The 25,487-nt window shown below is 38.6% G+C and overlaps 5 protein-coding genes across 6 annotated transcripts in view; 2 read left to right on the top strand and 3 right to left on the bottom strand.

Annotated features, from left to right (window-relative positions):
- LOC119830486 (raf homolog serine/threonine-protein kinase Raf-like) overlaps nt 1–320 on the bottom strand; it is a 3,524-nt gene extending 3,204 nt beyond the window's left edge. The window contains exon 1 of the mRNA XM_038353530.1: nt 293–320. Coding sequence (XP_038209458.1) covers nt 293–320 — 28 coding nt within the window. The remainder of the gene's footprint in view (nt 1–292) is intronic.
- On the bottom strand, nt 101–9,841 carry LOC119830135 (raf homolog serine/threonine-protein kinase Raf). 2 transcript variants are annotated; one of them, XM_038353011.1, is made up of 10 exons: nt 9,181–9,841; nt 7,218–7,409; nt 6,330–6,430; nt 5,848–5,889; nt 3,586–3,703; nt 3,165–3,263; nt 2,625–2,766; nt 2,133–2,245; nt 1,045–1,862; nt 101–885 (listed from the first exon to the last, which is right to left on the bottom strand). In XM_038353011.1, exons 1-10 carry the CDS (start codon nt 9,757–9,759, stop codon nt 855–857), a joined length of 2,235 nt encoding a protein of 744 aa, XP_038208939.1. In that variant the 5' UTR covers nt 9,760–9,841; the 3' UTR covers nt 101–854. The 2 variants fall into 2 exon arrangements, with proteins under 2 accessions (XP_038208939.1, XP_038208940.1); XM_038353012.1 differs by lacking the exon at nt 5,848–5,889.
- Nucleotides 9,842–10,238: 397 nt separating this feature from the next.
- LOC119830191 (U11/U12 small nuclear ribonucleoprotein 35 kDa protein-like) lies at nt 10,239–11,324 on the top strand. Its single transcript, XM_038353100.1, has 3 exons — nt 10,239–10,405; nt 10,511–10,641; nt 10,972–11,324. Exons 1-3 carry the CDS (start codon nt 10,330–10,332, stop codon nt 11,317–11,319), a joined length of 555 nt encoding a protein of 184 aa, XP_038209028.1. The 5' UTR covers nt 10,239–10,329; the 3' UTR covers nt 11,320–11,324.
- A 120-nt stretch (nt 11,325–11,444) lies between these two features.
- On the top strand, nt 11,445–13,403 carry LOC119830053 (thrombin-like enzyme contortrixobin). The gene is made up of 2 exons (XM_038352887.1): nt 11,445–12,353; nt 13,034–13,403. The coding sequence occupies exons 1-2, from the start codon at nt 11,536–11,538 to the stop codon at nt 13,377–13,379; spliced, it is 1,164 nt and encodes a 387-aa protein (XP_038208815.1). The 5' UTR covers nt 11,445–11,535; the 3' UTR covers nt 13,380–13,403.
- A 962-nt stretch (nt 13,404–14,365) lies between these two features.
- LOC119830485 overlaps nt 14,366–25,487 on the bottom strand; it is a 27,305-nt gene continuing 16,183 nt past the window's right edge. Inside the window, exons 21-30 of the mRNA XM_038353529.1 lie at nt 25,459–25,487; nt 24,999–25,152; nt 24,620–24,694; nt 24,189–24,485; nt 20,090–20,194; nt 19,562–19,747; nt 18,088–18,182; nt 17,611–17,711; nt 17,082–17,224; nt 14,366–16,170 (exon numbers count right to left, since the gene is read on the bottom strand). Of these exons, the coding sequence (XP_038209457.1) occupies nt 16,117–16,170; nt 17,082–17,224; nt 17,611–17,711; nt 18,088–18,182; nt 19,562–19,747; nt 20,090–20,194; nt 24,189–24,485; nt 24,620–24,694; nt 24,999–25,152; nt 25,459–25,487 (1,239 nt within the window). The 3' untranslated portion in view covers nt 14,366–16,116. The remainder of the gene's footprint in view (nt 16,171–17,081; nt 17,225–17,610; nt 17,712–18,087; nt 18,183–19,561; nt 19,748–20,089; nt 20,195–24,188; nt 24,486–24,619; nt 24,695–24,998; nt 25,153–25,458) is intronic.

The raw sequence follows: 25,487 nt of genomic DNA, 5'->3' as shown, positions 1-25,487 counted from the left end.
ATCATTATCGTCATTTCAATGACACTTATTTTTATGACTACAATATCTCTTCAGTTACCACAGGGATCTGTGAAATATAGGGCTAGCAAGAAAACATATGTTAAATCGAAACAATAATTTATTGTGTTCCTTAAAATCGATATTATGCATTACACTGTATACACAAGTTCCTTACCATAAGTTCTACCGTAATTTCATAATATTTACAATAACAATAAATTACAATACATTCCTAATTTACATAAATAATACTTGAATATTATGCGACAATCAGCTGTACAGAGCGGCGTACCTAGCGACCGCGGACGAGTCCACAACATTACACTATATCACTCCGCAATAGAATCCATCTTACGTCTTTTAAAATTAACTTTACGCTCTAAACGTTGCAATAAATAAACGATTTACAATAAATTCACATTAAATTTACAAGATTACGTTAAAATTATTTACATCATATGACATATCTATCAATAACTCAGACTGACGGACAACATTTTAAAATGCTTACTTCAAAATTTCATAATTTTTACACATTTTACGCGTTAAGCCTTTATTTATTTGAAGTTCTCATAATAACTCACAGAAGGCATGTGGATTGAATATGCGATTTTTTAAACAAGTGACATTTTATTTTTTAATTCCATGCAGCAAGAAAATGAATCACATGACATTTCATCGATTGCAGGCCAGCACATATTTGTCATTTTTCTCATTCGCCAAAGTCACAGTTCATGTAAGCTTCGTTGTCAACGTTGGCATCTAAGCGAGTCCACTTGCGTACCGATCGTGTGGGTGAAGCGCGGGTGCGAGCTGGCGCAGCGTGGATGGGTGAGATCAGGGTTCAACCGGTTCTACGTATGTCTCTGGTTTGGAACTGGGATTCTGTAAAATAAAAAAATCATTATTTAAAAATATTTTTCCCGTTTGTAAGAACGTGGAATAAAGGAGAAAGAGCATAATTTTTATAAAAAAGTTAATCTATTCTATTCATAAAAGAGTTCGTTTCGTTACAGTTAGCAGATCGCGTCACGTGTGGCTCACCCGTAGAAGGCCGGGAAGCTGGTGTCGGCGTCGAAGTGGAAGTTGACGGGCGTCTTGGGCGAGGCGCAGGTGTAGGCGAGGCAGTCGTCGGAGGCGTGCAGGCGCGGGCCCAGCAGCGGCTCGCTGGCGCTGCGCGTGATCTTGGGCAGCGCGCGCAGCATGGCCTCGAGCGCGGCCAGGATCTGGCGGAACTGCGGGCGGCGCTCGCGCGCGAAGTGCACGCACTCGTCGAACAGGCGGCGCAGCGCGCGCGGCGCGTCGCCGCGCACCTTGCGCGCGTCGGGCCGCAGCAGCCCGCGCCCCACCATCCACAGGATCTGGTCCTTGTTGTTGAGGTGCGCGTACGGCAGCTCGCCCGCCAGCAGCTCGAACAGCACCACGCCGAACGAGTACACGTCGGAGCGGAACGTGTAGGGCGCCGGCTCGTCCATGCGGATCACCTCGGGCGCCATCCACAGGATGGAGCCGGTGGGCTGCTGCCACTGGCCGCCGCCGCCGGACGCGTCCGCCCAGCGCACCTTGGCGGTGGCCAGCCCGAAGTCGCCGATCTTGACGGACCAGTCGTCGCGCAGGAAGATGTTGTTCGACTTGAGGTCGCGGTGGATGATGTTCTTGGCGTGCAGGTAGTCCATGCCCTGCGCGGTCTGGCGCGCGATGTCGATGAGGTAGAGCATGGCCAGCGGCGTCTCCAGCACGTGCAGGTGCTGGTACAGCGAGGAGCCCTCGCACCACTGCGTCACGATGGCGAGCGACGGCTTCGACACGCAGCCCATGAACAGCAGGATGTTGCAGTGCCGCGTCTTGCGCAGCACTGCCACCTGACAACCAGCGACACGTTTCACCAACTGCACTTCAAACATTGACACCTAACAGCGGGTATGCATTTCAAAGATTGCATTTTAGACATACATTGACAAAACAGTCATTTATTCAAAGAAAAATACAATATTTTTAAGGATTTAAAAACGTGGTTAAATGGCTGTAATTGTTTACCCTGACTGCTATAATAAGCATCTAATAAAATCTCTGAGTACTTACTATCTGATTATTTGTGTTATTTTATAAAAAAAAAATAATATCACACAGACCTCGTTTTTAAACGCTTGTAATTGCGCGGGAGTTGGTGTTTTTACATTTAGCGTCTTGACCGCGACGGGCCCGTGCCAGTGCGCCTTGTACACTGTTCCGAAACTGCCCGAGCCTGCAATTATAAAGTATCATTTGAGTATTTCTCATCGAAAAGAGTGTATTTTAATTGATCTGAATTTTAAAATATTATGTATGTATGTAGTACAGGGGTTCGTGACTAATGTTTCATTTATATATATTTTATGAAAAAAATCGTGTGTGAAATGTTTTGTGTGTGCGTCCGCATGTGTCAGTTGAAGTGCGTGCAAGTGTGAGTGTTATGTTTGGGTGTTAGTGTGAGAGCCCGTGTAGCACGATTGTGCGTCCGTACTCCGAGGTGTATGTGCGTATAGCTGCCATGTGTGCTTGCGTGCGGGTGCGTGCGGGTGCAGGCGGGTGCGTGCGGGTGCGTGCGTGTGTACGTGCGTGCGGGTGCGGGCGTGTGCGCTCACCGATGCGCGCGCCGATGAGTATCTCGTCGGCGTGTATGACCCAGTCGTCGTAGCTCTCGCGCGGCGACAGCGCGTGCTTCCACGACTCGTCGGCCGAGCGGGCGCGCGCGCGCCGCGGCCGCAGCGTGCCCGTCGGCGACGCCTGCGCAGTTGCCAGCTTGTGCTTAGTGTACACCACGTCAAGTATAACATAACACATATTCGTAACTAGCGCTCCGCCCCGGCATCGCCCATGGGTCACATATAGCGTATGTCGCACATTTATAATTCTAATTTTTGAAATCTGTCCAGTAGCCGTTTGGGAAAACATTACAAACATACATACAAAAACACGAATTCTTCCTCTTCACAATATCAGCTTAGATAAATGATAAAACGTGAGGATAGTGACGAAATAAGGCTTATTTATCCTGTAACAGTGAGTATAAAATAGGGCATAATTTTTTACTAGAAATAGATAATTTCTAGAAATAAAAAATTACTAGAATTTCTAGATCGCATACAAAGGGACACAAGGAGAGTAAACTCGCTTCAACTGACCTGCGTGCTCTGGCTGTGCTGCTGGTCGGCTCGCTCCTTGTCGTCCTTGTACTGCCGCCCCGACGTCAGATAGTTAGACGACTGTGGGGAGTTGTTACTCTGAAACATTTTCAACATTAAATAAGATTTTTTTCATTTAATAAATTCATGAATAACATTTGGAAACATTTCTTTTATAACAAGCAATACCACTCCCACCAAGTAGTTAAGATAAATTCCTGGGTAGTGCTTTAAACAAGTGTTTAATTTAATTATTACGCGTCTTACTTAAGATAATTCTTTTATCTATAATAAACTAAGAAAAAGCCATAAGAAGCATAGCTCACAATCTCTTGGCTCTTTGCTTATACCATAGACTGCCGACCAAGAGTAGCTACAAAAAGGTATCCCCCCCCCCAAAGGTCACAGTTCCCCCAGTCACCTGGTTGTGCTTCCGCTGGTGCTCGGCGAGCGTCATGGGGCGCTGCACCATGTTGATGCACACGTTGGGCGCCGAGTTGGATCGGTCCTGGTGGTTCAGCGAGCGCGGGTGCTGCTGCCTGCGCACCACACACGCACACATTGCATCAAAGTGTTCGGCGTAAGCATAAGTGCCTCCACACATTGTGCGGAGGTACACACGTTTGGTACGTAAGCGTTTAGTGGTTGGACGTTTCGCGATATACATCTAAATAGGGCTAAAGGCTGTTGGTGCAAAAATCCCGATTTCAATAGCATCGATAGAGTATATATTTTTTGTTTCTCCAGATACAAAATTCACACTACGCTTTTCGAGAAGGATATAGAGAAACAAGTAAGAAAAACTTGGCTTGATAGGTCTTACTAAACTTTACCAAAAAGGTTTGATAAAACATACTAACCTACAGATTTAATGGCATTGAATTAATTTAGATTTTCAATCGACACGACGTTCCCAAGAATAAAACAAGGTACTCAATTTATTAATTCTTAAATATATTTTTATTATTTGATGATAGGGCAGCACTTGACTATGATTCCGCCTTATGTTAAGCTGAGATGTGACCTAAACCTAAAACTGATTTACTTACTTGATAACTGCGTGGAATTTCAACCGATTAACGTGATTGTTTTTGTGTTAGACGGTAAATTATTGTCATTTACATTCGAATCCGTTTTATTTATAATGACATCGAAAGAAATTGACAAACACGTCATAATAAGCGACGTTTTGTGAAAAAAAAAACATTTTTATATAAATAGTATGCATGTATTTAGGTACTTTAATAGAGAAACATAGTAACTTATAAAATAAAAATTGCACGTAATAAGTACCTATGTATGTATATAAAAGTTGCTTTTTTTATTGAAAGTTATCTGTTATTTTCGTCTGCTTTTTTGTATTAGACGTATACTAAGACATAGCGGTTTCCTCTATGCACTATTGTGTATAGAAGACATCGCTATGGTCAAATTATAACAAATCGGGGTAATAATTCTACAACTTTTAATCTGCGGTAGGTAATGGTTCTGCCTCGACTGCCTCTTCCGGAATTTTTTTGAGATTCAAAACAATAAGGAGCCACGCGCCGAACGTCGTCGGGAACCAACGAACATTACCGAAGGCGTAGAGAATCACGTCGGTCATTGTTACCGGACTTAATTTAAGGTGTCACAATAAGCGACATGCCACTGTAAGGGTAGTCATTATATCAGAATTTTATATGGAACATAACTTCGTAGTGTAATTACGTCACAATAAGAGATCGGTCCAATATAGGCGGAGTCATAATAAACGGATTATAATGTAGTTTCATTATACAATTTGGAGTCCCTGGAGTACCACCCTCCCTAGAGACATAGATGACCTTTTTTTTGTAAATCATAAATATTTTCGCCCACGAACGTAAATCACTAATCGAATATATTTCTAATGATACCATTATTAAATACTATTACGCGACGTAACATTTAAAATCATAACGCACTTGAATTCACAGTTACTACATTTGTATATTGCTTTTTAAAATCAAGTATTTTATTAATTAACGACATACATGTGACGACTGTTTAAATGCAATGCGTTATTTCTTTTTATAAATATACGTAATTGATGAATCCGTGCATTTAAGATTACATATAACATGTTAGTATTTTCTTGTGTTTGATTTTACGCGAGTATTATACATTTAGAAATTAAAGACTTTTCAAGGGATTTAACTTAACGATTTATATAACGAGTAAATCGCGTTAAAAAGTCTTTAATTTCTAAATTACACAACATATATATTTTTTTTTTCTTTAATTTACAATCAGTCGCTAGACTATAAGAATTTTTTTTGAACTTATAATAATGGCGTTTCGGGAGCGGCTACAGGGTTTATATTATAGACTGTTAACATATTATTTAGTTATTTATATCTATTATTAGTGAGGCTTTAGCTGAAATAAAACGATGATTAAATGGAAGCAAATAAATAGCGTACAGCGTTTCTATATTTTCTTATGTCATGATTATTCAGCGGGCGAATGGGCTGGTGGTTCGCTTGATGGTAAGCGATCACCACCGCCCGTGAACATGGGCAGATGTAGTGCTCTTAGGGGGATGGGACGAGGAAAGGATTAACGAGTGGAAATGAGGAATGGGAAGGGTGAGGAAAAGGAAATGGAAATGGAAAATATATACATAATGAACGCAAGCTGATATGAGTAAGTGAATAGTCACCAGTTCATATCGTAATCCTTCTTCTTGGCGGGCGAGACAGACCTGGGACACAGCATGCGTTAATGTTGTTTCTATGGATGTTTGGAGCGTCGACTACTTAGTCTATCGTCTATGGTTACTTTACACCCATTTACGGTTGTTGAAGATTAAGGTTTAAATTGACACTTAGAAAAGCTGAATAATTATTTTAATTAACAGAATCATTCATAAAAGAAGAGTATACAATGTAATAACTTATATATATGTAAAACCTAAAGTGACTGACAAACTGATCTATCCATACACAGGCTGAACTACTGGACCGATCGGGCTGAAATTTGGCATACAGATAGCCATACGATATAGGCATGCGTTAAGAAAGGATCTGGCTAAGCGTAGCGCGTCCTAAGCTGCGGGCAACAGCTAGTATCATCTTTAAATTCCATTTAAAAAGACATTAATATATAACAATACTAAAAGCTAATGAGCAGCAAAATACCAACTTGTTCTGATAGCCGAACTGTGGCGGCAAATACAGCAGGCCGGGCTGCGTGTCCGGGTTCTTGGCCAGCAGCGCCGCGTAGTACGTGTCTGGCATGCGCACCTGCCGAATTCGTTCATTAGCTTTTAATTACTAAACTTTTGAATGAGAATCGATTAGGAATTACACATTTTTATACGACCAATCCACCCAAAAGAGAAGTTGATATTTTCTGAGGGTAGTAATTTATATTCAAAACTCGATACTTTTACCACGTCGGGCCATGAGCAAATGAATGTTTTAACTACCTACTCCATAGAACTGAACCTTTTTTAATAAGGTATTAGGCTTACGTAAGTATATATTTCAAAAAAGCAGTGGTGGCTCAGTGGTGAGGACCTCGGACTTAAAATCGACAGGAAATAAATTGATTTTTCAATTTATCTGCATGGCATGTCCAAGAATCAAAAGTTCGACGACATGTGACACCTGCCAACCCGCACTTGGCCAGCGTGGTGGATTATGGCCTGAACCCTCATAGGAGACCTGTGAGGTGTGTCCCAGTAGTGGGAACATATATGGGCAGAACATAAAGTATGTATTCACTTAGTACAATGTTGAAAGTCTTAAAATTACTTTTTTGTATTCCAATAATAACATAAAATAAAAAAATAACAGCAAACACATCTAGCTTATTTATTTATTTTATAATTTATCAGCAACAGGTAACAACCAGCGGCGTCATTTCGCGTGGTACCCGGATAAAAAGTATCCTATGTGCTTATCCAGAATATAATTTATCTCTGTACCAAATTCATACAGATACGATAAACTGTTATCGAAGAGTAAAAAGCATCCATACATCCATCCATAATTACAAATGAATTATCAAGGAGCTCTCGCTACCCACCTGATGACAAATACTGGGCACCTTGTCGGCGCACCGCTGGTGGAACTTGAAGTTGCACTGCGTGCACAGGAAGCCGTTGAACAGCAGCCGGCGGCAGCACTCGCAGAAGGCGAGCGTGAAGAACGTCTTGCGCGTGTACTGGTGCGACATGTGGGACATTATCGGCAGCTTGTCCAGCGTGCGCACCGTCACCTGCAAGTGCGACAGCTCCGCTCAAGGGATCGTCGGTTCATTGTGCGAGCTGGAATTCCACCTGCCCCTCTATAACATATCCATCTTAGTGTTACTTAGTACCCATGTAGTCGTAATTTTTCCTTACTCAAATAATATTTTTTTTATTATAAAATACAGACGATATAACAGACTATGGAAAGATACAGGTCGGTGTAATTGCAATAAGATCTCACATTTTTTTTTGAGTTAATATGTACCCATGTAAAAATATTTTTATTGACAAATCACTATTAAAACTATTGAATTCTTAACGAAAATCCTCTTCAGACAATCAATGGATACAAATGGTGGACATGAATTCACTGTACTACTTACAAATGTGTGAACAGTAGTTCACCAGGATACATGAATGTTATCAATTGAGACTCAATTAACTGGACCAATTTTTGTGCAAATGCTAAAGACGAAAATTATGCCAGTTACTTAAAAAATTGGTATAGATATTAATAAAAAAATTTGGATTACTGTTCATACACAAGATTTGTTTTATAATGATCTATAATATAAAGAAAAAATCATAAATATTGGCATATGTATGTACAATAGTTACTTTTAAAAGGAAAAGTTCCCTTACCTCATTCATAGTTATTCCTACTCTAAGTCATATCCAACAGACATCCATATGCTCGTAACAATAACTTATCCAGCAATTCCAAGTCCTTTATTGCTGTGCTACTTGTAATAAAGTGGTTTCCATACTACATAAGTTGTATAAAATATTACAAAACATTAGATCCAGCTCATTGACTAACCAACAGTGGCAGTTGGGAGAGTTATCTACTATAGATGGGAAAAATATACAGTTAACAATTCAAAATTTTACACTACCGTTTTAACTTTATTCAACACTAAACAAAAAAAAACAGTACCTATATTTTACCTTTCATAGTCTTATAAAAAATGATGTTTGCAGTCTTATAAATGTTGTCAATTAATGGTAAAATCAATTACCAAATTGTTTTGTTTAATCTTTATCTTATAATTCATGATATTTTACTTTTAAAAACGAAATATTCAATTGATTTCGATGTTTTATGCACTTTTGGTGGCAGTACAAAATAGAGAAATCATGTTAAAAATCTTGATCAAATGAGGGTACAAATTACATGTATAAGTGTGTATGTGTAAGTTTGGCTATCGCTAATAACTTATACACATAACATTAGCTTAGTATAGCAACGGGTCCCTACTAGATAGCTGTTTTGCTGATTGCTGAATTGCAGAATTGCTGATTCTGACTTCTTGAATTGCACATTCCATTAATGCAATATAACAAGTCTTCATTATTTTTAAATAAGAATTATATCAATTCTTCAAATCTCTTACATTGTACACAAGACAAGTGTATTATAATGTAGTTGTTAAAGTATTTACCAAGAAAACTCATGTATTTTTGAGGCCTCCAGTTCTAAAGCTGACACTGGTTAAAAAGGACATTTTAATATTACATACATACATACTATGTTATTATAAATTAGAATTATATTGACACGAAAGTTCCTTATAATGTAATAAATATGTATGATAGAAAAAATCCTGCCGTAAACAATACTTAAAAATTAAAGACAGTTGAACAAACATTGCATAAATCACATTAAAATTGAAATGAGATATTTATATAATGAATTTCGGATTAAATGTAAATATACTATAATCAGTAAAGTAAACAGCTGTTTATCTAACTATGTGACAGTCTCACAATATAAGTATAAAACAAACAGATACTGACCTCCTCCGCGTCGATCAATGTGATATCTATATCCCATGGTATCACTTCATTATTCCCTGTCCTCACCACTTCACACATTTCACAAGTCAAGTTCCGAAGTTTTAACGCTTTCGAAAGCGCTTCACGTAAACTGACACCTTCCTTAACTTGCACACTAGTACGCTGCTGGTTGGGCAGGTGCGCCCGCAGGAACACCTTGGGCTGCCGGGTGAGAGTGTCGTATTTCTTGGAGTCATCCTGCCACGAATACTCTTCACTCCTATCCGGCGACTCGGATTGCATTAACTCCCTCAAAGTTCGTTCCCTAAGCTCTAAATTATGCAATTTCGCGGTCAGCTCTTGATACTCTGTGAGATACAGCGACGGGGGATGCTGTAAACCAGCAAATTTCGCGTTGAGAGCATCGATGTTTTCACGGGTCACGTTTATAATACTTTGAATGTTCCTAATTTCATATGTTGGATCTGCTACGTCGTCACTGTCAGTAGATGTCGACATATTATCACTGTTAAGAGATAGCGCAGGTATATTTCCATTAATTTTTCTTGAACAATTTTCTTTCTCCCTAGTAACTGCCATTTCTTTCCTTTTTATTTTTTTTCCCAATTTTCTCCGCGCACACTTGCGCAGACTAGACAGTTGTTGTTTGTTGCCATACTCAAATGATTAATTTCGTCGATGAACATCTGTAAAATTATTAGTAATGGTATTATTAAACTGACAGCCAATGCATATAACTCGACTACATTGATAATTGATATAAAAAAATTATTTAGAACAATGCTCCATACACTAAGAACACTCGAAATTTTAATGAAACTTTAGAGATGATGGAGTAGAGTAAATAATATAACTTACTCTGTGATGACAGCAATGATTTTTGCGAAATAATAAAAAGGCGTATATGTGTTCTGTGGTTTAGGGTTCTGACTTGTGGCATTATTGATAGTACTAGTATAGTACCTGTTATGTTATGTAGTAACTTATAGTTAATCTGTGCTATTATGTTATCTGTGGTGATAGTGATTGTCAGTACTTGTACTTGTTATTCTGTGTAATTAGTTCCAAATTTCGACACATGCCAAAAGATTCATGTAAATAGTACATAACTTGTTTATTTTTATTTTATGATAAGTATTAAAGTTTACAATGTCCAGAAATGACTATGATTTTGAGAAGTATGTAACTGATGTTTATGATCCCATTAAAGTGGGCTCAATAGATAGTAAGTAATTTATATTTTTGGCATAAAATTTTCAAATAACCAATAAAAATATTGTATTTTCCAAATGAAACTCACGATTTGCTACAAAATATTGTTGTGTTATAGAAACTGATACTGAACCCCATGATAGAGCTATTGTAAGAGCTATATGCTCAAAATACGTTCCAAATAAATTGGTCCAAGGAAATCCGGAATACACAATATTTATCACACGGCTAAATCCACGAACGACGCAGGTACGATGTTTAACAATAGAATTTTAATTTAAATATTACAATTAATAAATGAAAGTTATCAAACCCACACCTATTGTTAAGCCCTGATATGTTGGCTGAAATGTTATTTTTTCCATAAAATTATATACTGATGCAATGTTTTCATTTTTAAACTCTATTTAGATTAAATTCAGGGCTTTTATAACTTCTGCTATATTTAATTTTGTGAAAAATTATTATTTTGTATTGATTAATATGATTGATGGTATTGTATTACTATGAATTATTATCAACTGAAAAAATTTTTCACAAACAATATTTTTAGATTATCACTTAGTATTAAAATTTCAGGATACCATTGAGTCGGAATTCTCTAAGTGCGGTAACATTTTAAGATGCAGGTTGGTCAAAGACATTGTCACTGGGAAATCTAAGAAATATGCTTTTATAGAGTTTGAAAGTAGACTCAGTGTGGAACGAGCCTTGAAAGAGATGCACAGAGAATATATTGATGGTTCTGAGATCTTAGTTGAGAGGGAGGCTGAGAGACGCCTCCATGGATGGAAGCCTAGGAGGCTTGGGGGAGGGTTTGGTGGCAGGAAGGAATCGGGCCAGCTGAGATTCGGTTGCCGAGATAGACCCTTCAGAAAACCTTTTCTTATTACACCAAAAAACGATCCAGGGACTAGTAGAAATTAATGAAAAAATAATTGCGATGGTAACTCATAATTATTACATTATTGCCAGCTAAAATTTAATTTAAAAATATGTATGCCCTCATAACACTAAAGTGAAACAATATTGACATTTAGAAATATTAAAAATTGTTTTGTATTCAATATTTATGGTATGCAAGTGTAAAATCACCCAATCTAGTTGGTCACATGACATCCATCAAACATGTAGTGGAACATCATGTGTTATGTGTTTTGTAAACAGTTTAAAGGCTGGTGCAAGTCATTCACAAAAACAGAACTATATTTGACCATAGCTCAGGGGATCCTTCTTGGCGGGTTTATTGCATTTCTAACTTTTCTGATTTTACATTTAATTGCTTGTCATAGGAAGGAATTACAGCAATATTCTTTACCAACCAATGTTAGTAATGAAACTACAGAGTCATCAGTGACAACTCAAACTTCTATGACAATATCAATGAGAGATACATTGCCCCAAAATGTACAATGCACTTGGGATCCTTCGCACAAAACTGAAACTGTCACACATTACTACTATACGAAATATGAGAAATTCAAAACAGATCACGTCAAATTGGCATTTGGTAATACAACAAAAGGCAGGGGTGTAAAAAAAGATGATGACATATTCATAGTAGAACGTGATGGAGTAACAGAATTGAAAAGAAATAATTTCGTACTGGCTCTGGTGAAGATAAAACCTCCTCAAGATGTTGTATTTGGTTGTATTCTTACAGTAGTCAATCAGTTTTGGACTATAACTGCATCAAGTTGTATTGAGTCTATTGAAGAGGTGGATTCCCTTGACTCTTTTGTGATGATGGAGAAGTTTGGAGAGAGGCATGGGCCAGTCCACGCTGTGTCTGATGTTATGATCCACCCGCTTTACCAGGGGACCAATAAGAGTTATGATTTAGCAGCTCTAAAGTCAGAGGACAGGTTGAATGGCAATGTCGCGAAACTGGCGAGCATACTTGACTATTTGCTGATCACATTGGGAGAAAACCTGGATATTCTTGGTTTTGGAAAGTTTAGGTAAGAGTGTAGCATTTTTCATTTAAACTGACTTCAGAAAAAGAAGGAGGTTATCAATATGACTGTGCTTTTTGGCTTTTTTGTCTCATTCCTTTTGACTGGGTGTACTCTTAATACTTTTCATATGAAATTTTTCAATATTTTACACACATTATTGGGAGAAAAATTGTGTGCAAAATTGGGAGACACAGGTTTAGGATAACTCCTAAAGCTCAGAGTTTCAATTTAGAGTCATATTTCCTAATTACCTGGATCCGTAGTAAAATCAATATCACTTCTTAGCTTGGATACTGCCCATAATCTAACGGATTTTTCATTTTGATGCGTGTTTGAATCACTCAGAAATTTATAATATTTTATAGATGGCGCTGTATTAAAATGTGACAGGTAGACAAATGTTTCCTTTCTTTGACCACAAAATGAAATCGTGGGCAACACCCATTTTTTCTATAAAGAAAAGAACCTTCGCTATAAAAAGCAGAGCGAACTGCCCGCCACTGATCACGTTGGTGCAAACACGTGACTAGAACTAAAGTAACTTTATTAAATCTAATGAGTAATTAATTCATATTCATGTATGATTTTTTATCGTATGTAATCACGAAGCTTCACGTTTTCGAGTTGGAAGAGTATTTCACTATTCGCACTTTGTGTCAATTCATTTAAAATAATATTTCCAGGAGCATAGACAAGCACCCCCTAGCGCGCACCGTCCACAGCGTAACTGTTAATATTTTGCCGCTGAAACAGTGTGAGAGTGGAGACGAGAGCTGGGCGTTGCGGCACCTGGTCCCCGAGGGGGAGCTGGTGCGGCAGGGCTGCGGGGTGCGCCAGCTCTGCGCGGGGCTGCTGGCGGGGCGGAGCACCCCCTGCAACTACTGCGCTGGCACCCCTCTACTCAGGGGCCGGGTGGTCGTGGGCATCATGAGCGATAACCAGCACTGCGGGCTCGCGTGTGAACCCAATCTGTATGTGAACGTCGCGGAGCTCAGGGATTGGATTGATTCTGTGATTAAAGTGGACTGATGGAAATAAAATGTTTTGATCATGTTGATTGGTTTTATTTGAAGTATTCAATGAGTATAATTATACCATTAATTCTTATCCCTTGATACATAATAGCAAGTTGATTGAGTTTGAATAAGAATTTCAGCTTTTCGAAAGTGCGTTGGTAATAAGTAATTTGTATCGCTTTAAAATGGCTGAAATGGTTTCTATTCTTTACTCTTAATATAACGTGTGTAAAGTCGCGGGAAAAAGCTTTAGTTGCAAATATACGGCTTCAAAACATGTTGTAAGAAATAACCATGTTGATAAAATAATGGTATCGCCGCAACCTCTTTGATGTAGGATGACTTGTCGAACGAATTAAATTTTTTATATCAAAATAAACGCATTGTCTATTACAATCATGTATATACATCATAGCTACGTCAATGTCCTTCAAAGGAAAGCTGCAGTAAAGTGATTTATAAATAATTTAAAAGAATGGGGGTGAACAAAGGCTTGATAGCGTGTTCCGTGGTGATGGCCGCGATGGTGGTGGGCACGCTCACCATATCCATAGTCCAGTTCATCACAGCCGCTGGGAACTTCACTGAAAACGATATTTGAGGAACAATCGCTCGCTCCAACAAGGAAGGATAGTTATTAATCTAAATAAGTTGTTTTGTTATGTTTGTGAACATGAAAACAAAATAAATAAAGGTGAAAGTCATTGGAACAGATGTATATATGAATATATATTAATATATAAGAAAAATTATTAATTAAGATTCCTTGGGTATATTTAGGTACTTTCTAATTAGACATAGAGCTCGATGTTGGATGAACTTTTATATAGCTAATGTTGGTAGATTATCACTTATAGAAATATAGAGCGTTTTTTATAGCAACAAAATTCTGTTTCTTTATTATATCTGGTACAATGTTTTTTCATTACAGTACTCACACAGGCTTACAGCTACGCTTATGCGAAATAAAAAGGGCAAATAAAACAAATCACCAAAGCATTAACGTAAACAATTTATTTAAATATATTGATAATATTGAATCATTATAATACATTCTGAATTGGAATACATAGCGAGTCCGCTCATCATATACAGATTACTTCCTACGTCGCCGAGCTCCGTCACCTCGCGGCAAATATACATCCCTCTTACTTTACATATAAAACCATTGTCTGTACACCTCGCTAATTTATACACGATAATAAAACTGCTATGACATTCATTAACGATGGAAACTGCACCTTATATGTATATATATAAAATCATTATTGCCCATTAATAAATCATTAAATTTCATTCCCATTGAATAACAAACATTGATGAAGCTTCAGAAATGGATACAGAACACAAACTATTCAATTTGTCAATTCGCGAATCGATTCCCCAGTCGCATCAATGTTATTAAAATCGAATAATAATATAATACTAATTGTTTCACAAAATCACAAATTTATTCTAATTCCGTCTAGCAAGCTTTGATAAATAATATAATACACGGTATTCTATGAGCAAACTATTGCCCGGTTCCCAACTATCTGAAATCTCTCAAAGAGCGACTCGAGGGTGTTGTTTGTACACAAAGATTCGTCAAATTTGGCGACTAACCGAGAGGTTTGATAGGTAGCAGAGACCGGGCTGATGTCGATATAACGTCGACCCTTTCGTTACTATATCACAACTAAACGTTTTAGTTGCCAAGTGTGTACAACGCGGCACCTTCGGACAGTACAAAATGTATAAACTACGCCTTACCGTACCTTACTTGTGGCTAATTGTTAACCTTCACACGCAACGCCATTTTGTTCACGAGTCTGGTCAATAAATTCAATCCATCTCTTATCGCTCAACATATTGTCAGGAAATAGATTTTTAGTTGTTAATTTACATTTTACCACTCAAAACAAATTTTCTACGATGTTACATTGAGTAATTAAGGATAGATTGAACTGAATAACCGACAGAATGGAAACTTTGACCGAGATGAATTACAATTGCTGTAATATTCCATTATATTTATGGAAATATACTTTCATTACTAGCTCGTCTATTGTCTTTAATTAATTTTAACGTATTTCATTTACATTATCGTTGATATTTTAAAACTACACTTATATATTATACGCTGTCATTGTCTTTTTTATGATAACAAAAGAACCAGAAATAGTCAAGAGAAGCGGAATGTTGTGAGATATAATCCATATTCTATCGCAGTATGAAGTGTGACTGAAAAGTTCCAAGTAGAAAAGAAATACGCGTCTAAATCATAGAGCAAGATCACACAACTGCATTTCATTTATATTGAATAGGATGAAAAACTATAGAGTTCAGTGTAGGAACTTTAACATTGAGTAACGGAAGTGAATAGTGGTTGTATTCTGAAAGAATCCAATATTTCTACCAAAATCACATAAGTATATATAGTTTGATATAGGGTCTCTTCAGTGAGAGGTGTTGGTTCACATGGGAGTCACTGAATGACAGCGCTGTGCATCATTACGTGTTATTACGTTGATAATTAATTGTCTATTCATTTCTTTCATTTTATTTTCCTTGTGACCATTAATTATAAACCATCTCTCACCGTAGACACATTATTGTAGCATAAACTTCTACTTTACAAAATGCTATACATCTGTACAAAGAGCAAGTGAGTGTGTGTGAGTGTGTGTGTATGGGTGTGAGTGTGTGAGAGTACGTGTGTGTGTGTATAAGTGAGATGCAGCGATATGATGACGCATCATGTGACGTCACTAGATGGCGCTGCGCTCCGGTTCACCCATCTGAGTCGGGTCGTAGATCCCGCTCTGAAATTTAACATATTATATATATTTTACTGTCATTTTCGTAAGTAATGGGATAGATTATTTTATAATGATTGAATGTTTAACGTATTCCATATCAATAGGAACTTATAAAATTAAATTCGAATTAAAAATAACAAAATTAAATACCATATCAGTGGCCGTTAGGAACGGTTTCATCTTCCTGGTTGCGTGAAATAAATACAATACATAGTCTTTTATCTCATAATTAAAAATCTTCTGAACTACCATAAGTAATTAATAACTACACTTTCAATTGAGCAAAGCACGGGTTTAATTAAAAGTAAATACTATATAATTTAACGCTTAATACTAAATACATGTACATAGTAATTGTCGGGAATACCTGAAACAGTTTGGGTGTGGAGGGTGGGAAAGGGGAGCCTTCAGGGGTGGGGGGGATGGACACGTGCACCAAATTGCTACGCTGACAAGGATAATTTCGTGCGCTCATTAGTGAACTACCACTTACTTACCATAAACTATGCTAAAAATTAATTTAGCCTTAATTCGGATAAAATTTTATGTAAATATCAACGTTAATTGACGTTTGTTCTTTGTTTTGTGAGATTATATAACTTTGGATAAATTTTGTATAAACATTAAATACACATAATTTCATATGTACGACAAATTGTAGGATTTTTTTTACACGTAAGATATCATAAAAGATATCGTTCGAGCGGATCACAATATCTAAAAACATAAAAGTTCTGCATAAGTATTAACTTAAATTAATTTAACCGTATGCGCGGGAAAAGGAATCCTGGACAGACTGGCGCCGTAACTCGTTACGTAACGAATCGGTTCACCCGCCAATAAAAAGGTGACATTTGAAAAGTTAACTAAAGCGAAATAGATTACCTATCTACTGTTAGAATATTATACGTTACCTGGTTGACGGGCGGCGGCACAAAGTAAGCGGGGGTGGCGTTGGGGGCGGGGCCCGGGGCCAGCGGGGCCAAGGGGGCGGGGGCCGCGGGGGCGGAGCCCCCACCGCCCGGGTTGAACACGTCCACGTACGATTTCTTTATGTCTGCGGAATTAAATGTTATATATCAATAGGCAATATTTTTTAATTAAATCTCTATACGTGAGAAGCGAAAAATTGGCTTTGTGTATTTATCAAATACATTTAAAATAACTGTAAAATAAATATTAATATTTTGATAGATTGGGGCATTCATTTAACTAAAACTTTATTGTTCGGGCTCATGAAACCGAAAGAGTAGAAAAGATTCAATTACTGAGGCTGGATAGACACGGGTCAGGAAATCAAAAATCAAAATCAAATCAAAAAAAATCAAAATCAGGAAATACCACGGTATTTTTATATTTTCTTTATATTTTTGTTATTTTTTCGTACATCATCTTTTTTCCCACAAGCCATACTTTTATTCGGAAAAACTCAAATATACTCACTCCTGCCCCTCTGCATCCTGAGCATGTTGCCCCCGGCTGCCCCGGGCACACCGGGCACCAGCCCCGAGCCGCCCGGGGACTGCAGCGGCGTCGATGTGGTCCTGCACCGATAGAACATTGTTATATTAATCAAAATCGATCCAAGAGTTTCGTACATTTAAACAAATAGAAAGATAAGATTTTTGATAATAATTACGTTTTAAATAAAAAATTCCCCACATCAATGCATAAAATTTAATTGTATTGATAAATTTGTACAAGTTATTTATATTATCGACATATAGTCGAGCGGGATCCGAAGTCAAGTCAGGTGAGGATTTTTTTTTTAACAAAAAACAAATTTAACTATTTTTAACAAATCGTCTTTTGTTTTTCTTCGTCAAATTGTCAGAACTAGACCAAATAAAAAAAAAATGCAGTCGAATTGTGCGACTGGTCCTTTTACAGAAGTCGGTTAAAACGAAGAAACAATCTCACGGAATGGCCTTGGGCGGCGGCGGCGGCGCCGGCGCGTCGGGCTCCGCGCCCGCCTCGCGGTTCACCCAGCGCTTCGTCGCCTCGTCCCACACGATCTGCAACGCGACACGCGAGCGACAACATGTTAGACATTATATACATAAGCAATAAGCTTAAAACATTATTCATTTATTTAAATATAATATAATTTGAACGATTTGGAATCAAGATTAAAAATAATACAATCATAATAAAATATTAGGTTTATTTACATAGATTTTAATCAATACGATGAACTGTGTCGAGACTGTATATTAATAAATGTAGATATATGTTCATAACCAACAATTAACTACTTAAGTGGGTGCAGCACATATCATTTAAAAATATATTTTTGATGTATTTGGAACCTGCCACCAGCAAACGGCTTTGAATGTATTTTTGTATTTTTAAATCCAACAGGTCCATTAGAATTGTCAATAGCAAATTCATGTAAACCCCTATAAAAAAGTAACTTTAAGTTATCAACAAAAGAACAAATCAATCTATAAAAAAAATGTCATTTAACTCAATAAAAAATTACATTCCTTTACATATCAAACTATTATTATTTTTAAACACAAACCCATTTATATTTATTTACAAAATAACTACAGAAATGTAACATATAATTCGGTAGTTTTTCAAAGGGATATAAGTATAGTTTTACAGGTTAAAATAAAAACCCAAAGGAAACAAGGACGTTTATTATACACAACATTAACATACGATACAATATATGAAGCAAGTACACAGAAGCGAACGAAGTTGTCATTTATATAGGAAATAAACTACACAAATAAATAAATCGTAATTACAATATAATAGCGAATAGAATTAAATATACAATACAAAATATGTAAAACCTTTGATAGTATTTAACAACTTCAAAAGAAAATGTATTTCATGTGTATGAACTATAATTTTATAATCCCTGTGTAACTTTGAAACATATTATTTAAATGAATTAAAAGGACGTTTATATTAGTGCAAGGCAATATGCGTGTGTGATACAGTTTGTGGAAGTTTGTGTAAGAATACATGGGCTAAAAGGACCATAACGCGAGAGAGCGAGATAATAAAAAATCTTTCTTTAGCGTTCAAAATTATTGGCATATAACCATTTTGAGTGGTAAAATGTTATCTAGCTAAAGCGTAAAAGAACCGAAAATCAAAGCAGCTGAATATAGGAGCGTGGGCTACAATTGAGAGATAAATATATTCATCACATGCATAACAGTGGGGATGTTAGAAATATGACTATTAAGGCGAAAAACAATAGGGAATGGGTTATAGAACAGAGCGAATATGGATACAGAATATGTTTAAAAACGATTCATCTTTTTTGATGAATGGAAAGCGAGAGCAGAAGATGATGGAGGGAGAGGATGGGAGCGGGAGTGGGCGCCTAGAGCAGCGTGGGCATGGGGCGGTGCGTGAGGCGCGGCGCACTCACCGAGGGGTTCTTGTCGTCGGGCAGGATCATCTGGTTGGGCGCGCGCAGCGACAGCTTGGTGAGGATGCCGCCCAGCCACCCGCTGCCGCCCTTCTTGCCGTCTCGCTCGCCTTTCTCGCCCGCCCCGCCCTTGCCGCCCTCGCCGCCCTTGCCGCCCGAAGCTGACTCGCGCTCGCGCTCGTTTTGCTGGGAAATATAATTAATTAAATTGAAAGAAGTCGAGTATGCTTCGGTACGAGATGGTCCAGCTCGCACCGGGGAAGTATCACAACCCCACAGAAGACCGGCGTAAATTGGAGGTTGCTACTGCGTTTAGTACGGTAAGTTGGGGAGCCGGAGGCCCGTTTCCTTTTCCTCACCCTTCCCCTTCCATTCCTTCTTTCCAATCGTCAATCCTTTCCTTATCCCTTTTCTGACTATACATCAAAATAACTATACACAAAAAAAATACTCGTCTACTAAATGTCCCAAGGATTCTCGTCTCTCTCTCTCAGACTTGCTAGTCCACTAAGACAGGAGTGCACTCACATCGGCGTCGGCGCTGCGCTCGTCGTCGAAGTCGTTGTAGAGCGCGGGGCGGGACGACGCGCCCGGCATCGTGATGCCGCGCGGCTCCTCCCCGCCGTTCTGACCCTGCAGTGTGTGCAATCGAATATATACTTTAACACGCTTGCCATTAAACCGATATTCGTTAATAGCTAGCGATGAATTTGCAGTAGTAAGTACGGTACGGATGGGTGAGTGCTGCTGCTTCGGTTAAAGATATAGGCGCAAAAGTTTGAGCTAGATTAGTGTCGAAATCAAAGCATTAAATAACCTTCTATTTCCAGAGGTTCAGGTGAGCAATTGAAAGAAAATATTCAGTTCACGTAGCTTTCATGTGGGCGCTGAAACACCAATTTTTCAAATATAACCCGTAATATCTGGTATTGTGGCACGGTACTTAGAACCACTATTCTGTCTCGCACTTCTAACGATCCGGACTTTAAACAAAACCAAGTTCATTTCAAATTTTCTCTTCTTCTTGAAATTTAGAACCACGAGAGTAATTTAGTACTGAATGTTAATTTTGAATTCGAAGGAAAATATAAAGACGTTATTTTATTCAAATAAAACACAGTTCATGATAAACAGTTATTTATTTCATTATCAAGGGTAAAACATGACGCGACAGTGCAAACTATAGACTAAACATCGATATACCACCGTCTCCATCGTCAAACAAATTTGTAAAAAGCTATGCTAAGATATCCTGTAAAATTACACAATTATGAACCTTATTTATATATGGAATAAGGGTCCAAGTCAGTGGTCCTAAACTTTTGACTGACGAAAACGCTTTCTTTGGGATTATATGAGTCAGGTAATATATGCAACATTGTTTTGTTATTGTCATAGGAATTTCACTATAATTCGAACTAAGCACACCTTGTAATAATTGTGAGTTTGTTTTTTTTTTTTTTTTATGTCATAGCGGGCAACTGAGCTGATGGTTCGCCTGATGGTAAGCGATCACCACCGCCCATGAACATTCGCAAAGGTAGATCCTCTGCGAATGCGCTGCCCGCTTTTTTGGGGTAAGAGAAAAGGAATGGATTAACGACTGGAAAGAAGGAATGGACTGGTTCGGGTGAGGAAAAGGAAACGGGCCTCCGGTGATCCCTGAGTTTTATATATGTACTACAGTCGAAGTCGGTGTAAACACTTAGTGATTAATATATTTGCTGACCAATAGTGTAGAACCACTGACTTCAAGAAATATAAATACAGCGTCAAATAAAATACATGGCTCGAACAAACACAACATTCTCTATTATATTATTTTGTTTGTTGAAATTCTTATACATAAGATCACAATTCAAATCAAATAAATGCTATACATATCTATAGTCATACTCAAATAAAATACATAAATTCTTGTAAAATAAATTAAATCACAATTAAACCTGAAAGCATTACAAAAAACCTCTTTTTTGCACTAAAATATTAGATTCAAAGTAAATAAATGCATTTTTTTTATCATCATTGGACCAGCAATGACTTCCAACAGCTATTGCAAATTAAATGGTATTTAAATGCAGTTAAATACAGGTTTTTGCTAACATTTCATTCATCTGCATATCATAAATATACAGGTTATAAAATAAACAAAAATCTGATTTTGTATAAAGATTTTAACAAATTATTTTCATAGCAGATCCGTATAGCAATATATATATTTTTTTAAACATGGCAATTTGAACAGACGGCAGTACGGTGTTAGTAAAATCGTAATGATATAAGGCATATTATCGACTCTGACACAAGCGATCAACTTGTTACCTTCAAATTTAACCACTATATCTACTTGTCTAAAACAAATTAAGAGTTTCAACTTAAAAATAAAGGGATAATACTGAATTTCATAATAAATATTTTATTAAATTAGATTTAAGTCCTAACATATGTATTTCTACAACTAACAAAAGGATCAGACTTATCCGAAAATATTATGATATATAAATACAATAATTTAAAATAAAATTATATTTCATTGCGTTAACTTCGTTTTAATTGCGCTTTTTAAAAATAAAGTCAGTATGAATATAGAAGTACTGTTTTTGTGCTTTGTGTGTTTTTTTTTTTTGGAAATAAATATTAATAAAATTATTTTAATATTCATACATCAGCATAACTAAAATACCTAATTAATAATATTGTGAAGTATATACAAGAAAGTCACTTGTTACCGAGTCGATAAGAAATAAATAAATGTTAGTAAACATCAACCAGATCATTGTATCACAGAAGGGCCCAAGAAGCTAGACTAGGTACAACAATACACCAATAAGCACTGCACTTAGCTCACTGCAAAATTATATCTCATCTAACAAAAACATGAACTCCTATTGAAGTTTAATTTATATCTGGTACAGTATTTATTAATTATAACATTTTATGTATTCGTATTATGTTGGGCTAATTTATCTACTTTTTTTTTATATATTATACTCAAATAAAGGCATTGATTTCAAACATGCGTCGTACAGTGCACTTTATGAAGAGTAGATTTTTTGTGAAAACAAGTTTTTTGAATACTAATGATTGAAATAAAACTCCTTTTTCATAGTTACTTTTTTCTTATGTCAAATTATTCAGTAGAAATGAATTCAGTCCACATGTACGGTTTAAGCCTTTTAATTTTTATTAATAGAGAATTAATAGCAAAACAATAAAATTTGATTATCAACTCAAGATTTCATATGATATTAATTTATAAATAAAATAATTTCTTCTTCGTAACTTCATAATTTTGCAGAGAAATAAGCTCAAATACTAAATATTATAATATAAGCTACATCTATGTTCCATTTAATATACAAGAACTTGTTAAATTTCAAATTTGTACACATTATATATTCCAGAACAAGTTTTGTAATTTTGTGATCTGTCTCGAAGGACCATTCACTTAACGATTTAACTTTATGATAAGATTTATGTGACGTAAATTATGATTTTTGATGAACGTGCACTGAATATTGCGCATATTCATTATGACTAAAATGAAATATAAATATTTTGCTTTCGGAATTAATTTGGAAATCTTATTTTCATTTCTCAGATAGCTTTTGTCATCGATCGATATACATCTATTAGGAAATAGGTTCCCCCGTGGGCGCAAACAGAAACGATGGCACAGACTGAACCGCAACCAAACCAAAACACCGATACCTGGTGACGCGGCGTGCCCGCGCTATTCGATAACGAAGGGCTCGTCGATGTCGTAGGTCTTGGGCCCGGCCACGTAGTAGCGCGCGTCGCGCTCGCGGAAGTACGCGTGCGCGGGCACGTGCGCCGCGTCCAGCGGCTCGTCGATCTCGAACGTGGGCGCCTGCGGGCCGCGCCGCAGCCGGAACATGTTGGCGCGCCGCGACAGCATCGTCTCGAAGATCCGCATGCTGCTCTCCACCGTGCTGCGCAGGCGCCGCCGCTCGCCGCCCGCCTGCGGCGACGCGCCCGACGAGCCCGACGAGCCCGACCCGCCCTCGTCCCACTCGCCGCACCCGTCCGACGAGCACGGCTCGTCGATCGGGTACGTGCCGCCGAACACGAGCGGCTTGAACAGCGGCGAGTCGCCGGCGCTGAGCGCGGGGCGGCGCGGCGGGGGCGCCGGGCGGGGCGCGGGGCGCGGCGGGCGCGGCGGGGGCGCGGCGGGCGGGGCGCGGGCCGGCGCTGCGCCGCGGCGCCGCAGCCCGCCCGCCTGCCCACAACACGCGTTAGCGACACGAGTACACAGCACACTGCGCGGGGCGGCGCGACCCGCGGGGCGAGGCGCTGCTCGCTTTCTTTTTAAATCGCGATAAATCGTCGCAAAAGCGATTCGGTTTTAAATAACTTATCGTGTACAAAGTGTACTTGGGTGCATGAGCAAAAGTTTTTTTTGTAGTGTTATAAATAGTGCACCAAATAGGGGATATCGCTACGAACGCTTCAAAATATGGTCTAACGGTCGGCCCATAAACGATAAGTGTTGTTAGTTTACGCGTTATAAAAATAAATTATTCGTTAAAACGTAACACGCTTCATAAACAAATCGCGCGGAAATTGAAAATCATTGGTGTTTAATTCTACAATTCCTAAATCTTACCTCGCCATATCCGTACTGCGAGTCGGGCTGCCAGTACGGGTCGGCGTACTGCGGGTCCTCAGTCTGCCAATCGGAGCTGTAGGCCTGCCGGTTGTCAGTATTGTATGCTGGTTGCTGATTGTCAGCGAACCCTGGCGTTTCCGCGTAGCTGGGTTGCGGTTCAGCGTACACGGGCTGACTGTCGATGTAAGCGGGCTGATTATCAGCGGTGTCAGCGGCCGGCACTTGAGGAACTTGCGGGTAGAAGGCGTTGTAGTCGGTGCTCTCTTGCGGAGCGTATGTTTGCGGTTGTAAAGTCTGGAATAAAACAAAAAAATAACTTTATCCAACAGTATATCAGAAACAAATCAAATAAATCATTACCTTACAAATGTTCAATAAAAAAACAAAAAGACTGAAAGTAGGTAAGTATATATATGTGTGTGTAATACCTGGTCCCCCCACGCGTAGGCCGGCTGCGGGTCGGGCGCGGCGGGCTGCGGCGGCGCGGGCTGCGGGCTGCCCACCTGACGAACATAACGTATTATATTAAGTATTGGCCCTTCGCTCATTGCTCAATGCGGTTCCGCTGAGAATCAGTGGAGAATCTCGGACTTCGGTGTGCTCAGTCTCGTGGGCATCATAAAGATACAAGTTATTTTGTAAACCCACATTTGTTTCCCCAACATTCAAAGATAATGTTACCGTTGGTGTCAGTTATGAATACATATATTATCTTTGTTACGCCCTATGTTTATTGCTGAGTTTTGTTAAATAAGATTTTTGGAATTTATTCACAAATATAAATAAAGGAAATAAGATAACCTCCACCTGTTGGACGGTGGTGAGCGCCAAGTTCTGTAGGTCCTGTATCCAGCGCGGCGTCTCGAGCGGGCTGCCCCCCTCCGCCGCGCCCTCGCCCGCCTCGCCCTCCGCCCCCTCGCCCTCGCCCTCGCCCTGCAGCGCCGGGTCGAAGTACTTCAAACTGTGAGGGAAGCGTGTGAACGTAGGGATTATTAAACGTTTTATTCGAAACAAACTTCGGACGAACCGAAGACAACATTATGTAAATTTTCAATGAAAACGTTAATTTTCTCTTGTAATATATAATGCGATTAATAAACTTGTATAAATTGGATGTCACACTGTGTGTACGGAATGAGAAGGGGTCCTATTCAACCGATATGAATAGCAATAGAGTAGTGTATATTAGTGTAACGCGCACGCGTGCGGGCGCGTGCGGGCGCGTGCGGGCGCGTGCGGGCGCGTGCGGGCGCGTGCGGGCACGTACCGGTCGGCGAGCGCGTGCAGCGCGGCGGC

This window comes from Zerene cesonia, chromosome 11 (assembly GCF_012273895.1).
Source record: "Zerene cesonia ecotype Mississippi chromosome 11, Zerene_cesonia_1.1, whole genome shotgun sequence".
In the NCBI taxonomy this organism is placed as follows: Eukaryota; Metazoa; Arthropoda; class Insecta; order Lepidoptera; family Pieridae; genus Zerene; species Zerene cesonia.
Note: the sequence above shows the minus strand (reverse complement) of the source record. Positions and strands in the feature narration are given on the sequence as shown.